At 24.8% G+C, this 18,786-nt stretch overlaps 1 protein-coding gene across 3 annotated transcripts; it reads left to right on the top strand.

Moving 5' to 3' along the window:
- Positions 1-7,753: 7,753 nt before the first annotated feature.
- LOC145829386 (1-acylglycerol-3-phosphate O-acyltransferase ABHD5-like) lies at positions 7,754-18,185 on the top strand. 3 transcript variants are annotated; one of them, XM_082937156.1, is made up of 6 exons: positions 7,754-7,879; positions 7,945-8,039; positions 11,763-11,899; positions 14,300-14,532; positions 17,601-17,716; positions 18,152-18,185. In XM_082937156.1, exons 1-5 carry the CDS (start codon positions 7,851-7,853, stop codon positions 17,614-17,616), a joined length of 510 nt encoding a protein of 169 aa, XP_082793282.1. In that variant the 5' UTR covers positions 7,754-7,850; the 3' UTR covers positions 17,617-17,716; positions 18,152-18,185. The 3 variants fall into 3 exon arrangements, with proteins under 3 accessions (XP_082793282.1, XP_082793284.1, XP_082793283.1); XM_082937158.1 differs by lacking the exons at positions 17,601-17,716; positions 18,152-18,185 and adding an exon at positions 12,396-12,566 and having other exon boundaries at positions 14,300-14,408; XM_082937157.1 differs by lacking the exons at positions 14,300-14,532; positions 17,601-17,716; positions 18,152-18,185 and adding an exon at positions 12,396-12,590.
- The last annotated feature ends 601 nt before the right edge of the window (positions 18,186-18,786 follow it).

Below are 18,786 nucleotides of genomic sequence, written 5' to 3'. Positions count from 1 at the left end.
TTGTTGTTCATTAATTTAACTAATTAAAACAAAAAACCTGAAACAAAAACGAGTGTAAGTAAAAGTATATTAAACTGACAAACTTATAAAAATGCTGAAATGACTTTTTTATAAACTTTATGTTCGTGAGGTTGCTTTAGTTCAGGGGTCGGCAGGCAGTTGGTGGTCGCGGGCCAAATTTCAAGTTTACGAAGTGCTCGCGGGCCGCAGTTTTAGTTTTAGTGACATTTGAATAATCTTTTGGTTTTAGTTTTAGTCACACAAGAGAAAAGTTTTACTTTTATTCACCTTATCATTTTAAATGACTTTTAGCTATACATAGAATACTTATTTAAATAAACATTTATTAGAATAAAATTTACATTGACTAATATACTTAAGTGTTAATAACTATGTACTTTCATAAGCATTAATAAGTTAAACTTAATATTTTTGTAACTTTACTAACAACCTAACTCTTTATAAAAACAAATTTGAAAGACAATTTATAGGTTACTTTTATATATTTGTTATACTATTAACCCCTTTTTTCATATTTCTAAGAATATTTACTTCAAAAAAAGGTTTTTGCGTGTTAAATAGTTTACATTAATAAAAAAATTTAGTAATTAGTTAACTTAATAAAGTTAATACCTGTTTGTATTCCAGAAAGCTAGAACAAATTCTTTAACATAATTAATTCTCGAATACTTAAATAAAATATCTTATTATACATAGTCTTTTACATAGTTGCCACTTAAATGCAAAAATGTCTGAGTTGTATCAAACCAGCCTAAGTTTATTAAAAGTTGAAAAAACTAATAAATCGTTGTTAATTAAGCTTAAATACCTAGTAAAAATATCATCATCATCAAAAAGTACACAAAGTGTAAGAAAACAAGAAAAAACTACAATTAGTAAACTACACTACAATCATAAAAACAATTCTGGAAATTAAAAGATATCTTTAAAGTGTTTGAAATAAAAGTTTCACACAAACCTAAGTTTTTAAGCTTTTAAAATAGCCTGTTTGTGTAGCAACCCAGTTAAAACAAAGTTCACAGCATAAAGAAATAACGAAAGTTGTTAACAGTAAATAAATTACATGCCAAAAAAACTTACAAGTCAGCTGGAATGAACAATTAAGTTTTTTAAACAATTTTAACAAAAGTGTTAAACTTTATTGAGTCATTAGCGAAATAGAACAACTTGTTTTTTATTAAGCATTAAAGTAATTCTTTATCTGCAATAAGAATATTGCATTTAAAAATATTAATTGCAAAATATAAGACGAGCTACAAAAAAAAAAAGTTAGTTAGGAGTTATTGCGAGAAACGATAAAAAAACAATTCACCAAAATCAGTTCCAACAAAGCACAAGATTATCTTTAGTAACTACAGAATGATCGAATTTATCATTTAAAATGAGATACCGTTTATAATTGAAAACTTTTTTAAAGAACTTATGTTGGTAGTAATGAAAAACTTTTGTTTATTTCTTCAATGACAACAAAAGGTCGTATTTAGGAAATGCATTAAGGTTATAAAGTCGCATAAATCAAATTAAGACTTTAATCAATATGCTAACAAGAGAACACTGATAGAAAAACTATTGCTCATCTGAGAATTTTTATTAGAGATGTTTTTACTAACTTTGACATTTTAGTAAAATTTCTTGGTTTAGTTCCAACACGAATCACAACAATCGGTAAAATTTTACAAGTAAAGATGCAATGCACCAATACAAAGGTTTTAGAAGTACAATTCCTTCTTTTTATTTTAGTAAAAAGTTTAATTAAAGTTTATAATGTGTCTTAAAAAATATATCAATATTAAAAAACACTGTTAAGCTACTTTAGTGTATTTTTTAATAAAGAAATGTTTATTTGCTAAATTTTTTGTGTCAAATCGAAATTTCATTACTTTACATTAAAAAATTGTTTAAAATTCCAGGTTTATTCAAAAAATCCAAAATTCAAGGTTTTTCCAGAACTTTTAAGCATTAATTTTCAAGTTCAAAGCTTTTCCGGGATTCAAGTTTTTTTGGCAACACTGATTGTTCACACTTAAATGTACACAATAATATAAATAAAATATTGAATTATATCAGTTGCAAGACTTAAAATTTAACATATAATATAACTCAAACTAACACTGTGGATTGAGCAAAACATACATCATAAGTTTAATTTGCCACTCTTTCAAGCAAAAAGCCAGCCTAAGTCAACAAAAACATTTCTGATATTTTTGTATACAAAAGACAGTTGTAGCCAAAAACTTATAAAATGACTTAGTTGGCTTGAGATTTGAAGTCTACAAATAGCGATAGTCTAAGTGTGTGTCAATGTTTAGTTGTTTATTAGCTTGAATTTGAACTATTTTGATTAACAGTGTACAACCTTGATAAATTTACCATCCCTAAGTCTAGTTTATATTAATTAGGTAGCTCCAAAAATCAGCAAATGTGTGTATTGATATTCAAGGCATAAAAGTTAACTTAGTTTTACAAAAAAAAAATGTTTGAAAAATAAAAATGTATACCTAACAAAAACTATATTAATTCATATCATATATACTCTTTTAAATGTGCCTGTACAAATTTAGATGATACATGTAGAAACAACAATGTTAGATAATTATGCCTAAACTAAACTTAGACTAACTAAAGTATTAAATAAAAAGTGGTTTAAAATATGAGCATCTTTTTAAGTTGGTGTGCATATAAATTAATTTAAGTGCAAAGAAAACTTCTAAAAAATTAAAATGTATCAAAAAAAAAATTAAAAAAAACCTTATTTCTTATTACTACGTTATTTTAAATGTTTTTACACTAAAATATAACATTTACAAATTAAAAAATCTATAAAAGAATTCTTTATACTTAGGTATAAAAACCAGTGAAAAAGATTATGAGCCATTAAGAAATGACACTTTAGTTAATTACTGTGAATTACTTTTGTACAAAATGGAAAACACTTGCATTTAGTTTATTTAATAAATAGATATTATATAACTAACTTATTAAGTTCAAGCACTCTTTACACTCTTTTTTCAGATAACTACTTGCTGTTGTAAAAAAGAAGTTATTATAAAACTCAGAAAAATATCCTGTTAAAATGCTAATTTGTCTTTTTCACATTTTTAAACTAAAGCAGTAATTTCTTCTAATTATTTTTAAATGTTATATAGAGACTTAAAACCAAACTAATCAAATTAAATCGAGTTACCGAAAAAAAATTAACTTGAAACATATTTTTGCTCAGCGGGCCACATTTACATGCTCGCGGGCCACAAAATTTTCTTTCGCGGGCCGCATTCCATTCAAAAAAATAACGTGCTCGCGGGCCTTCGCGGGCCGCAATTTTACCCTTCGCGGGCCGCAATTGGCTCGCGGGCCGCAGTTTGCCGACCCCTGCTTTAGTTACAGTAAAAGAGAAAAAACCTTTTTTTTTGTTAATTAGTTGTTAGATTTTTTTTTTTCATTCAATAATGTTGGATAAGCTTGTAAAAGTTCTTAATTCTTTTTTTTTACAGCTTACTCTTAGAATAAAGTATAAACCTTAATCAAACAAAGATATTGGCTACAGATAATTGTCACAAAGCTTTTCTATAATGATCTACTATGCTCATTTATTAACAGTTTAAAAAATACTAATAAAATTTATCAATAAAGATTTTATACACTTATTCAGATAAAGATTTTATTTGAAACTTTCTTTTTCAGTTTAAATTGTAAAATCAGTTTTAACATCAGAATCTCAAAAAAAAATTAAAACTCATAAAGTTTTGCACCATAAAAATTAAAAAGTATAAATGAAAACTTATAAAGGGAATTTCCCTGTTTTAGAACTTTTTGTAGCAACATACTGGTTATTTTGGTAAAAATAGTATTACAACTGATAATTTCATGAAAATCCATTAAATCTGAAATCCCTGAAGTTAAGTATTTAGGAAAAATCCTGAGATTTTTTATTATTTAAATAACTTGTTTAGTGTTACATTCTTATCTGATTTTTCGATTTCTATTTTTTCTAAGTTACAAAGTTTGCAGCCAAATTTAGTATTGAATTTTGATTTTGTCCTGTTTAATATTTCCCATTTAATTTTGTAGTCTGTATTGTTATCTTTTATATTCCATATTTAGTTCGCTAGTTCTGTTGTGTGTCTTTTATTAATATTGTTGAATGATGGTTTTGTGGTTTCTGTATCTTTTTTTAAAAGTATTTCCTGTGGATCATATATACTGCTTTGTTATTTTATTTGATGTTACTGTTGCTTTAAATATTATATTTGACACTAGGCATTCGTTATTTAAAGGGCAAGGTTCTTTACGGCAATTACAAAGTTTATCTTTTATAGTGCTTTTATTGTCTATATCATTTTTGTTTAATATTTTATTTTTGTGAGCTATTGTTTTACTTCTGAAATTGTTTGTACAATTGTAAGATATTTTAATTGCAAATATCTTAACCATAAAAGATAAACTTTGTAATTGCCATAAAGAACCTTGCCCTTTAAATAACGAATGCCTAGTGTCAAATATAATATATAAAGTAACAGTAACATCAAATAAAACAACAAAGCAGTATATAGGATCACCAGGAAATACTTTTAAACAAAGATACAGAAACCACAAATCATCATTCAACAATATTAACGAAAAACACACAACAGAACTAGCAAACTACATATGGAATATAAAAGATAACAATACAGACTACAAAATTAAATTGGAAATATTAAACAGGACAAAATCAAACTTCAATACTAAATTTGGCTGCAAACTTTGTAACTTAGAAAAAATAGAAATTGAAAAATCAGATAAGAATGTAACACTAAACAAGAAAAGCGAAAGACAAAACATATGTATCGATTATCAAAAATACTTTTTAACAAAATTAAAACCAAATCAATATTAAAACAAAATAAAATTTAAGGGGCAAACATGAGTATTTTATAACATTTTTCCAACAGTCCAAAAAAAATTTCTAATAGCTTAAATTTTTTTTTTAAATAGCCTTTCTAAACTTTCCTAAAATGCATAAATTAAAAACTACAGTGTATTATTTTCAAATTCAGCTAACTGTACAATAAACTGTATCATTACTACATCACAATTATTATAAAAAATTTTAAAATCTAAATTTTTGTTTACTATTGTAATAAACTGTAGCTTACTGAGGAGTACATGAAATTTTATATTTCATCTATGAAACAACTGTATAAATTATAGTTTTTTATACAATTAGATAAATATTCAGCTCCAATTTAATTTGTCAAGCACTATCAACTAGAACTTTTTATAAAACCTTTAATATATATATATACTTTTTATTGAATGACAGATAAAAACGCTCAATAAATTATACATATAAATTATATAGGTGTATAAAGTAAACAAATTTATTTATACAAAAATTTTAAATCAAAAATATGAGCTAAATATAAAACATTAAATGAAAACACTGTAAATAAATTTAATGGTGAAACCTATAAGCTTATAAAAGCACACAACGTAGAAGGCAAAATCCTAAAACCCCAATAAAGCTAAGAATTCCTTATCATTAAAGATCACAAAGAAAATTTTCCCAATAAAATGCTATACAGAGTCACAAACCCAAGTAATCACCTTTCACCAAATACTCAAAAATATTGATTTATAAAATAAATTTAACAATATAAACAAATTTTAAACTAAATCAATAGAGAAATACAGATAAAGGAATTACATAATCTAAAAATTCAAAATTTAGTAAAAAAACAGATTTATTAAAGTTTAATATTACAAAATTCTATCCAAGTATAACTAAAAATGATTCAGTTAAAGCATTAAATTTGCTGAAAATTTTACCCTATAAGAGACAACAACATAAATCAAATAATACACTCTTTTAGAGGAATTTTAACTTTAAACTTCCAAACCTGGGAAAAAATAAGTTTAAACCAGCTATTTAATATTAACATGGGATCTTTTGATAAAGCAGAAATCTGTTGTTTAATGAGATAATTTTTTTGCTAAATAAAACTAAGAAAAGTAAGAGTTTTACAGATAATGAATTTGGATTACATAGAGATGACGGGCTAGGGGTGATAAGTATCAAATCACCAATATTAGCTGAAAATACTGCTAAATAACTAACTAAATTATTTAAGCAAAACGGTTTTGAAATAACAATAAAATCTGGATAGTCCAGACAGATTTTGATGTACCCTTTAACATATTAAACTCAAATTACCAACCTTACAACAAACCAAACTCACCAATTCTAACTATTCTTCCAAGTACATACTAAATCAACTACTTAAAACTATAAACAAAAGACTTATAAAAATTTCTAACAGTAATTTTTTTTTTTTACTTAAAAATGAATATTAAAAGTCATTAGTTTCAGAAAACTAAAAAGATAATTTAAAATACAACAAGGATTTTTTTTCAAAAAGCATAAACAAGAAAAGGAGATATAATATTTTTCAATACCCATTTAGTTTAAAAGTAAGGTTTTAAAATAGGCAAACAACTTTTAAATTTAGTTAGTACACCCTTGACAAAAACCACCCATATAAAAATATTATTCAATTGCAATAAAATTAAAATACCACAGTTTCACAAGTTATTTTAAAATTAAAATTAGAGCACATAACAGTAAATTAAAAAAATCAATTGAAACAATAAAAGTAGCACAAATGACAAACTTTGCAATTGCTGTAAAGAATCCTGCTCTTTAAACAACCAATGAATTATTTCTAATCTAATGTATAGAGCTATAGTAATATCTAATAAAGCAACCAAACAGTACGTAGGGCTCCACAGGAAACGGTTTCAAAGAAAAATATAGGAATCATAAATCTTCATTTAACAATATAAATAAAAGACATACAACAAAACATCTAAAACTATACTTAAGATCGAAAAAACAACAATACAAATTGTAAGATATAATAGGAAAACTATGCTGAACAAAACCAAATTTTAATACTTAATTGTTTGCAAACTTTGTAGTTAAAAATCTTATTTTTATAGCTGTTATTAATAATTTTTACTGAATTGATTTTGTTTCAATTAATTTTAACAGTTTTTCATATCTAATAATAAAATTTTTGGTTAGTACAATACATGGATGAGCAACTGTAGTTGTTAGATAAAATTTACAATTTTTTAAGTAACAGTTCTGAGTTAATATTTATATACAATATTATATACCATCTTAATCACACTAAAAAAAAATACTTTAATTTTTTGAACTTAAAGTTATTTTACAAGATGCGTTCACTTGTCTGTTAGCTATACTGTATTTAAGCAACCCTCAATTTCTGAATTTTAACAAAAAATAAATTTGATTCTAATCAGATTTTATGATAAATTTATGTTGCAGAAGGTGTAACTTATAACTTTTGCATAAGCAAATTCACTAAAAATATTTGTGTAGTAAGAGTTTTTTTTACCTTAAATATTATTAACATTTAATAAAAATAACAATTTAGCTAAATGGGGTAGGGATCCTAATTCATTTAAAACTATAAAAGTAAACAATGTAAGATTAAGATCAGTAAGACTGCACTTTTACAATTATTCCAATTGTTTTATACTGTATTTATTTACTTAGTTTTTTATTATTCCTATCAAACTTTATATATTATTATTACTTATCAATTTATTACTCTTAAGTATGTTTTTTGTAAATTCAATAAAAGCAGTTTCAAAGTATGCATACATTTTAAAATAAAGTTTTATAGTTTTGTTTAATTTAAAAATTAGTAATCAGTTCATTTAGATAAGGTGATCTTTGTTTTTAAATGTAATGATATGTAATATGTTTGAGATATTAAGTCAAATTTAAAGTTTGTTTTATATAACCGGATGGAAAGTCAATTATGTCATTAAACTTTGAAGAATTACACGGGTGAGTTATTAAATATATTTATAAATAACAGTGATATCTTTTACAAATATTTTTTCTTTGTTCAGAAATAAAATAATAAACTCAGATGAAAAATCGTGTCTAAAATGGGTTCCAACATCTAGTGAAAAACTTTACAATGCTGAAGAAGTTTTGTTACAAGGTTATTTAAGTTTTTCTTTAATTCAAATATATCAGGTGTTTGAATTAATAAAATCAATGAAAGTTATGATTGTGAAACCTTGGAGACATAGCTTTTTAAACATTAGTACGATTTAAGCCATTTTATTAATACTATTTTTTAAATTTATAGCATATATAAGCTATTGTAGAAAGTCATCAGAGTCAAATCCTGAATTTTTTTTTCGATATTACCACTAATAAGATTTTGAGCTGTCTTGCTAATGTATTTTACACTGCACAGAAAATAAATGACTTGGTTTAGGTTGCTGATTATATAAGCTAACTGTGGCTTTGTTGTAAAAATGATCACTGTTTGTAGGATGACTACCACAGCTTTCTTTAATTACAACAGAATAAAAAAAGTCTCAATGAAAATAAAACCTTGGCTTACAAATGGCCATTTTTAAGTTACTAAGAAAAAGAATAGTATTTTAAGAAAAGTGGTGTATCATACAAAGTGTATTTAATAAAACCACACTGAGATGAAAGGAGAGATCAAGCTTAAATAGTTTTAGTGAATAAAAATTTAAAACAAGTTTTACCTTGTGGGAAAAAACTTTTTTTTTTTAAAGTTTTTGTTTATTTTGTTCCAATGGTTTTAGGAGTTTATTAAGTTCAAGTGTGTACAAATTTTGTTTTTCAAGTTTGAAGTTATTTAAGATTCTTTCATAATTTTGTTTAAAAATAAAGACCTGATTAAACAGGTGAATTCAAAGTGTTGGCTGAATTTGTAGAACTGCTTTATATACATGCAGTTTTTTACCCATATGGTTGAGTATTTTTTTTAAACTGTTACAGTTAGGGTTAAAGTTAAACTATGTGTTAGAACAGAAGTTAGCAGACATTTGGTAGTTATGGAACAGTTTTTGAATTTAAACATCTTAGCCGGCTGCAGTTGTAGTTTTAATTACAATTTAATCTTCTTTTCAAATCCTCATTCAACTTTATCTATGACATTTTTCTAACTCTTCATTTAAACCATAGAAGATCTTATCTAGTGTAAGTTTTAGATTAACCTGTAAATTGTGCTTTCGACCTTTTTACTTTTTCTATTTGAATAAGATTTATTTAAGCACTGAGGAGGTCTTTGACCGAAACTTAGTTTGCAAAATAAATTTTTGAAAGATTAAATATATTACTTCTCCTCCAGCAGTTGAGATCTCTCTATTTGTTTTCTTAAAACCAAAACATATAATTTTTACTTTTTATTTCAGATCCAAGATTAATTAGTGTTAAATTAAAAAAAAAAACTTACTCTTCAGCAAAATTTTACGTTTTGGGGGCTGCATCCTATTTATAATAAAAACAATTTGCAGACCATTGTTTTACAAATTGTAAGGTTAGTTAACAAGTTTGGTAAGGGTAAAAAAGTTAGGATCCAGTTATACAAACTAAGCCCACACCCGATTGATCTACAAAAAATACTTATATATATTGCAATTTTGTTTACCATTTTTCTTAATATAGTATAAGTGAGTAAGAACTTAAGAAAAATAAAATAAGTTGTTTGAATGCTGTTTTTTATTTATTTAAATTTAAATTTATATTTTTATTATTATATTTTTTATTTGAAAACTCTAGTACTTTTAAAGCAGTTTAAGGGTTTATTGATGGCCATAAACTCACCTAATTTTATCTAGGTTAAACATGTTTATAAAAAAATTTAAAAACAAATTATTTTAAAGAAACAAAAAAAATCTGGTTTTTCTTAGCAATATTTTGAAGTCTACTGACTTTTTTTTTGGAAAAATAGTAATTAAAAGTATATAAAAAACTTTGACCTTTTAAGCAACTTAATTTAATTTTCGATGAACACTCTACATTGCCCAAGAAAAACAAGTAAAATAAATTTATAAGTTTAAACATAAGTGACTCATTTTCGAAAGAAGTTTATTGATTAATTTCGTTTAGCTCTCTTCGGAATAAAATTGCTAAAAACTATGAATATTGTAGAGTAATTTTAGTTATATATAATGAATTTGAAAAGTCTAACAAAAAATAGTTACGTCATAAAGTAAAAAAGTCTGTTTAGAAAAAGTTTGAAAAATAGAATAGAGTTGTACTGAACTAACTTGAAGTAATTTATAAGACAAAATTGCTAAAACAAAATCATTTAAAATAGTAGAAATTTTTACCTGAAACTGAATTAAATAAAAAGCACATTAAAAAATACGACAATAACAACAACAATAATACTACTAAAGACCTACTAACAATAATACTACTAAAATAATGACTACGTAGGTCGAACATCTCAACGTTTCCACGTCAGGCGAGAGCAGCATGTCACGAAAAAGCTTAAAAGGTATATTTTTAATGAAGACGTGAAACCTAAAGGTGAACAGTCATCTATTCACCAGCACCTCCTCAACAACCCTGTTTGCGCTGAGAATTACCTGGATAATAGGTTCGAAATCCTATCCCGAGCTAGAAACACTTACCATCTTTCAGTTCTAGAATCTTTGTTTATAAGAACTCGCGAGCCAAAAATTTGCAAACAAAGAGATTTTTACAATTTAAAACTTTACAAATAGGGTCTTTAGTAGTATTATTGTTGTCGTTATTGTCGTATTTTTTAATGTGCTTTTTATTTAATTTAGTTTCAGGTAAAATTTTCTACTGCTTTAATTGTTTTTGTTTTAGCAATTTTGTCCTATAAATTACTTCAAGTTAGTTCAGTACAACTCTATTCTATTTTTCAAACTTTTTCTAAACAGACTTTTTTACTTTATGACGTAACTATTTTTTGTTAGACTTTTCAAATTCATTATATATAACTAAAATTACTCTACAATATTCATAGTTTTTAGCATTTTTATTCCGAAGAGAGCTAAACGAAATTAATCAATAAACTTCTTTCGAAAATGAGTCACTTATGTTTAAACTTTTTAATTAAAATCAGTACCAAAACCAATTTATTCAAAAATTTATAAGTATGTACTACATGAATTTTTTAAATAGTATTTGCAATGGTTTTTTGACAAAATTTATGGAATTTTTTTGGTTTCTTATTAGATGAAAAGTAGCAAATATTATTAGATTTAAGCTTACATAAATTTTGAAACACTTTTAGCAGAAAAAATCATAGCCAGTTTTGAAAACCAAAAATCCAGTTATACCTAACTGTATATAACACATGGTTTAATTTATCAGTCATCAAAAAATTCAATGGTTGCTTGTTATTAGCAATTTTTGAGCATGTCCATGATACAAGAAAAACAATGTTATTAATAAATGAGTTTTAATGTGTTTATTATTTCATTTATCATATGCTTGTTTTATAAAATAATTGACTGGTTAATTGCAAGGTTTACTTAAAAAGATTATTTTTATCATTTTATTTTTTTTACAATACTGTTTGCATTAAAATAAAGAAACCACAACCTAAAACAAAATAATACTTTATTATAAAAGAATAAAATATTTAAAAAATGAATAAAGCTTAGATTTCTATAACTTAGTGTTGTCTGTTAAATAAAAAAAAACAACTTGAGTAAAGATTTTTAAATGTATTTAATTATTCTTATCTACTTCGTTCGAAATTGTTCTTTTGGTGAATTTTGATAAAGTGTATCATACTGTGTATCATACAATAAATCCTTTAATACTATTGATTTTTTTTTATTATATACTAAAATAAGTTTAGTTTTAAATTACCTCATTGTAATGATGTTAAGTAGAGTAATACTTTTGATACCAACAGCCTCAAAAATTCAATTATCAAAAGGATATGTAAAATTACCCAGCAATAATTATATTTGGACAGTTGTAGCAAATCACAGAGAACATAAAACTCCACTTGTGCTGATTCACGGTATGGGTGGGGGAACTGGATTATGGGTGAGTTTTTTATACAATAATGCTAAACTGAAATAGGCTTATAAGTTTGAAATTAGTTTTATACTTGTAGAAAAAACTTAAATAATTTTAGTTGTTTATTTTTTATTTATTGCATTGTTTAATCATTATAATAAAATCCGTTTTAATCTACACAATGTGTTACTTTTAGTTGTTTGATAATTTTTCAAAATTGTTAATCAAATTTGGTATGTACTAGTATGTGGTTTAATGTGTCATTTGTGTAGGTTTGATAATAAAATTGCTGAGAGTGTACTTTATTTGTCTAACACTGCTACTAATTCGTGGAAATAATTTTTTTAGTTATATTTAGACTAGAAAACCTAGAATTTGTTTTGACTGAGTCTAATATGTTTTTAGTCATCTCTTAAGATATCTATCTAAACTAGTTGTTTCTCTTTTAGTAAATTTAGGATACTTTAAATTTAAACGCAAGCAAACCTATATTTAGTTATTTTAAATTATTTATATGTTACAGGGCCGTGTCTAGACTTCTCTCAGTGGATTAGCACCGTTTTTTTGTTCAATAATAGATTACAATAACCTGTTAATTAGGTACGCATTTCTTAGCTATGCATTTTTTAGTCGAAAACCGCTGTGTTCAAACTCCTTTGTTTTTCTACTTAGAAATTAAAAATCAAATCTAAAAGTTAGTAATACAAAAGTAGTATATTTTAAGATAAATGTTCTGTAATAAATTTAAACTAATTAAAACTAAACAAACCATTAAAAAAGTTATAAAGTTCCAAATTGTATATCAAATATTTGAAACAAACATATTATAGTTTATTTAGTTTGATAAGATTATCCTTCCTTTTACTTGTGAAATGATATTATAAAATAAATAAAACTGTAATAGTTAAAAAAATATAAATACTTGAAATTTTAAGACGTTTATATAGATGATGTCCTTTCAAGTTTCAATTTTAAATTTGAATTTCAACTTCTTTTACGTTTAAGTATCTTTTGTTAATACTTTTTTTTTAATAATTATATTTGTAAAAGTTTAAATATCACTTGAAAAAAAATTGAATAAATTTATACAATATAACGAAAATATGTTTAAATGGTTATTAAATGTGTAGCCTTATGGTGTAGGGGATTTAAGTTGGTTTTGTAAACTCTCTGAGCTGAACATTATAAGTTCCAAACCCAGTGGTTGACACAAGTACTAATATAAGATATATGTATAAAAATATTAAATTTAACAAATGTTTAAAAAATTGTTGAACTTTCACTATAAAATTCTAGTGGTAAACTTGTTATAATATCATGGTAAGTTTTCAGTGAGCAATAAGAATTAAAAATTGAAAAACTATTGTCGCCCTTGAGATATTCAATTCAATTTTAAATCACTACATAGTTTGCTATGATTTACTTTAGAAAAAGTTATTTTATCAATAAACTAAATCTATTTAAACTTTAGTAATTATATTTAACGCTTGTGAAGTAAAATATGACTTACTTATTCATAAACAATGCATAATAATCATTTATACACATTGAAATATTATAATGGAAATTTTGAGCAACTGAGTAAACAGTTTCCCTTAACAAAATTGAAACTTTAAAATGTTTATTCTTTGTGACTAAAAATTCAAATTTATAATTTGAATTTATTTTAGATGACTGTTAGCGGTTCACAAGCTAATAGTGAAACTTTTTAGTTCTGATCTTTATATTTAGTAAATTCAGGATTAATTATCTAAAAATGTTGCAAATAAGCAAAACCAAATCTCTAAACAACATTTTTAGTGATTAATCTAAGCTTCTTTTTTTTTCCTTTCTCTTCTTTTTTTAGGGGTCGACCAGGAAACAGGATAGCAGTCAAAACACGCCCCTGATATGTTATGGCTACATACACATATTAATTTGTTATTAAACAATTGTATTCCTTTTCTCTTTCTGTTTTTAGTTGCTCAGGTTTTGATGTCTGAGTCCAATGGTGTACAAAAATTATAACAATAAAGTACAACTCAAAAGTAAACTCAATTGAGAGTGGAAGTTTTATTATACTTTTTAATATACTTCAAGATTTTAACTAGTTTATATGATTCATATTAATTAGCTCTTGGTCACCCTAACTTTTTTTAGTAAAAGAGTGACAAGCCTGTTATAATCGATGTAAAATAATATTTTTAAAAAATAAATGCTTGATTAAAAATCTAATAAACTTGTTATAAATAGATAAAATTATAATCTTTTTTTTATACTATTTGTAATTATAAAAAAAAAGTAAATAAATTAATACTACAGTATTAAACTATTTAATTTGATGTAACAAATTATAAGTTTCTGAATAAATTTTTCTCAATATTTGAACACATTTTTGTACAGCTAAAACAACAATGTAACTTTTTATTTTTCATTAAATTTACCTAGGCTCTCAACTATGAAGAGCTTGGTGCTAACAGACCTTTGTATGCAATGGATTTACTCGGTTTTGGTCAAAGCAGTCGTCCTCATTTTAGCAGTAAACCTGAGAAATCTGAAAATATGTTTGTAAACTCTATAGAAGAATGGAGGAAATCATTAAAAATAGAAAAAATGATTTTACTTGGACACAGTTTTGGGGGGTATATATCTGCAAGTTATTCTATTCTTTACCCAAACAGGTTAAGTATAATTGATTTTTAAGTTTGTATTTCTATATACTTTAAATTTTAAAGTACTGTAGCTCGTTCTATTGTACTTTAGTATCTATTATTATCTTTACAGATCATTATTGATAAATAACTTAGAATATTTAAATAAAGAGTTATTTTTTATCACAGCTACCATATAACTGAGTAATATTATTATTTTTAATGATTAATTCAGTGTTGTAATTAGCAATATTGTAAGTAGTCTCTCATTGTTAACAGTAATAAGCATAATCACTAATCAATCATCCATTTCATCCAATTATTCAGGTTTTACATATACAGCTTTGCTAATTCAACCAAGTGTTGACCAGGGAATCAGTCAAGAGAAGTGGCTATAGTTTGTATAAACAGGGAGGGATTTAAGTAAGAATCAATTATAAGCATTAAAAAGTAATTTAGGTGTTACAATATGCGCAAGGCAATCTAGGTGATGTTATGCTTGCTAACGACCTGCAACTATTTACAAAATCTGAAAACTTTGTAGCAGAATTAATGAAGTTGGTTGCTGTAATTAAAATATATTAGTGTAAAAAAGTAGAGCCTATTGGCTTGCACCATGACCATGATGAGCCTTTTAGAAGATTTGTTAATCAAGTACAAGGATAAGGCTGTTTAAATGCAAATTTGATGAGCAGAATGTGATAAGCTATACAGAAGAAGCAAAATAGTACAATATGCTTGCAGATGTGGGGGTCGATGACAAAAGAAAAGAAGTACTTAGCACTGAAAATATTTTGTATAAATCCTTATCTAAGATAATTTCTTTTATCATTGGCGAAAAAAGAGTTAGTCATTTATTTGAAATTTTGCGGACTATATAAACAGTCTCCTCCTATTAACTTCAAAAAAGAAACTAATTAACGATCATTTCTACCCTTTTAATAAATTATGTTACTTTAATAAATACCTTACAAGTTTTCAAATATCATTCAAATATCAAGAGTTTGACAGGGTCTACATTCACGCAAGTGATTGGAAATAGCACTACGTTTGTTTTTTCCTTTGTGATCAGCAACTCTTCGAAACATTTGAAGTGATATCTTTTGAAAAAAAAATATCCAAAACTGTTTTACATTTCATTTAACTTTTGACAAAGAATTGCTAAAACTGCCCACTCCATCAATATAATAGCCCTCCGCTTGATGTACATTTGAAGGTTGATTCCAAAATACTTTTAATTTACTCCTGTGACAAAATGCTTTTACGATATTTCCCTATTTTTTCTAAGTTTTTCTATAAGTTTGCAATATTTTTTCAGACTGGTTCCTTATTCCGTGGGTTAACTGCTTAATAAAATGACTTTGCGTGTTATTTTCTACATTAGGAGTACCTGAGGAAATTTGAAAAATTGGTGGTTAAGGTTTTACGTCTAGTGAAACAAAGAAACTCTTTAAAACTTAAAACTTTATGCACCAAATAGCTTCTGCTTTCTATCACAGTGAATGAATTTTGGTGCACAAGGAAGCCTGAAAAATAATAAGCCTTACTTGCAATTCTTCAGTTGAGAAATACTCATGATAGCAATTGTTAATTATCCTCAGCTGAAATCATATGTAGGCGTCAGTTACTAGATAGATTTGAATTTTTAAACTTCAAAGGTAGGTAAATCCCTGAAGGTAAATTCCATAGTTTTAGGGGGTGAATTTTGGCGTATAAAAATATTACCTCTCTTATTTAAGACCCTTAAAATATTACAGGTATATAATGTTTTACAATAGTTTTAGATGTAAAGTAAGAGATCATAAATTGTTTAAATAATTCTTATTCAAATTGTAATAGTTCTTATAGAAAAATATAATAAAATTGTAAAATAAAATAATTCAAATTATATTCGAACAAGAATTATTTTAGCAACTGATGATATCTTATAATTTGTTATAAGAGTAAAACATTGTGTTGTTTGTAATAACCTTTGAGAATAAAATCAAGTGCTTGTATTGTATTAAAATTTGTAGTATTTTAAAAACATATTTAATTTTTTTTAACAACAACACTAAGTAAAATATACGTTACGCGACTTTTAGCAGTGATTTTTTACTTGGTAAATGTTACTGTAAAGACTAATTTATAAAGTGTTAGAAATTTATTTAAAATAAGCAAACATTATCAATGATATTAAAAAATAATCTTATTTAATTTTAATTTTAATAAGTTTGGCACTATAAAAAAATGCTATAACAATTATTATTTAACTAAATTTATTCAAAGATGCAAAAATTAATTAAGCACAAATTGAAAGCAAAACTCAAAATTGCCTTGTAACATGATTCTTTTGTCTATATGGGTTAGGCTTTAAACTTTGTTTATAAAAAGCTTTCAGCATCTTTTAAAATTTCTTTGTTTTTTAGACAAAAGAAGTTTGTTTACTCGACAATTTTATTTCTGTATTTAACACTAAAAAAGTAGAATTTTTATTCTAAACTGTTTAGCTCAGTTTAAATTCTATTACTTACAAATAATTTCCACTCTTTTAATTTCACGCATTACTTATCTATTTAAATATGTATTTTTTTGTTGAAATTTTATCTTATAAGAACTATTCAACAACACACTAAATTTGTTTTATATATCTAATAAGTTTTGTAATACAAATTGTTTAATTTGTAATTTTCGTATGTATTTTGAACTAAAAGAATAAATAAGTTAGATTAATTTTTTTTTTATAAACTATCTAATTTTTGTAGAAAATATGCGTAAAAAAAAAAGATGTAAGTTCAAAAATTAAAACTCAAAAAAAGTTTTTACTAAAAGTTAAGCTTTATGTTTTTTAAAGATATTTAGCTCTTGTATGTTTTTTTACTTAATTAATCGTTATCAAAGTAGTTTTTAGCTGTAAAATTAGACAATTACTTAAATATTTATAATACTTCTGAAATTTTTGGTTAATTTTGTGGTAAATTATTTATTTTTACTCTAGCAAGATTGGTTTAAAAAAAATTAAATAAGTTGTACATAATTAAACACAAAAAAGCTTTTATTACTTTTATATTGTCAAGTTTTTTGTTAATAAACCGGTAATAAATTAAATAAAACATCAGACAAGATCAGTTGTAACATCCCCATAGTTTATATTTTCGGAGCCGATTCCTGGTTAGGAGATCAAGCAGGCGAAAAAAGTAAACATTTATTGCCCAATCACTACATAAAAATTTATGTAAGTTGTTTTGATATACTATCTTAGAAATTAAGTTTAGTGTATATAAGTTCAAAGCCGAATTTTCTTTGAAAAGTAAGGTTGTTTGAATATCATAACAACTGTTTATGTGTAATGACTTTATACAAAAATTTTATTAAAGTTGCTCTAAAACTTTAAGATATAATTAAAACTATAAAAAAAATTTTTAAGTAAGTGAAAGTGTTACAATAGCAAAATTCATAATGTAAAACTTTAAAATTAAATTACACAAAAAAAAGTATTACTGTATATATTTTGTAAAACATTTTTTTAGATAATAAGTTTTAAAAACTTGTAGTACCTTTTTTATATACTTTAAAACATTTTTCTGAATAAAAAGATTCTTCGTTTTTATTCTATAAAAATGTATACTTGATATATTTGTAAAAACTTATGAGATTCATTTAATTTTAGAGCATTAAAGATGCCTCTCATCACGTGTATGCTGATCAAGCAGATAAATTCAATGAAATCGTAAAACTTGAGTGCAATCAAGTAACTAGTTTATAGATATTTATCTAATTCGTGTTTATACAAAACGACGACTTTTGAAAACAACATTTATTTAAAAAGTATTCTTGTCGTGTTTGGTTTTTTTTTTAGATATTTCTCTAATACAATATAATTTCATTTAAATAATATTTAAATATTAAAACCATTGTTTCCGTGCTTAAATACTTAATTACTTATCTACATTAAGCCATGCTTGTTTAGATATTTAAGGTTTACCGTGCCAATATTTTACATATATTAGTTAACTGTTTGTTTTACTTCAAGTATTTAATTTATGAACTATGCACTATATTTGTTTGCGTTTACTGTAAAGTATTTTAGAAGCTGTTATAGTTATTTTTTTAAGCAAACATTTTTCATATCATTGTGCTTTCCAAAACTCGCCTAATCATTTTTTTTTCGAACGATGTAATTTTTTTAGATTAATTAATAATTTGATTGTAATTTGCGTTAATGAAAACATATGTGATGCTTGAACTTTTGAATTTGTCACGAACAAAAATAAATTAAAAATATTTTGTTTGTAGCAAAGTAAA

The sequence above is a fragment of the Thalia democratica genome, chromosome 2 (assembly GCF_965202585.1).
Source record: "Thalia democratica chromosome 2, ktThaDemo2.hap1.1, whole genome shotgun sequence".
NCBI classification, from domain to species: domain Eukaryota; kingdom Metazoa; phylum Chordata; class Thaliacea; order Salpida; family Salpidae; genus Thalia; species Thalia democratica.
This window is presented reverse-complemented; position numbering and strand designations above follow the sequence as displayed.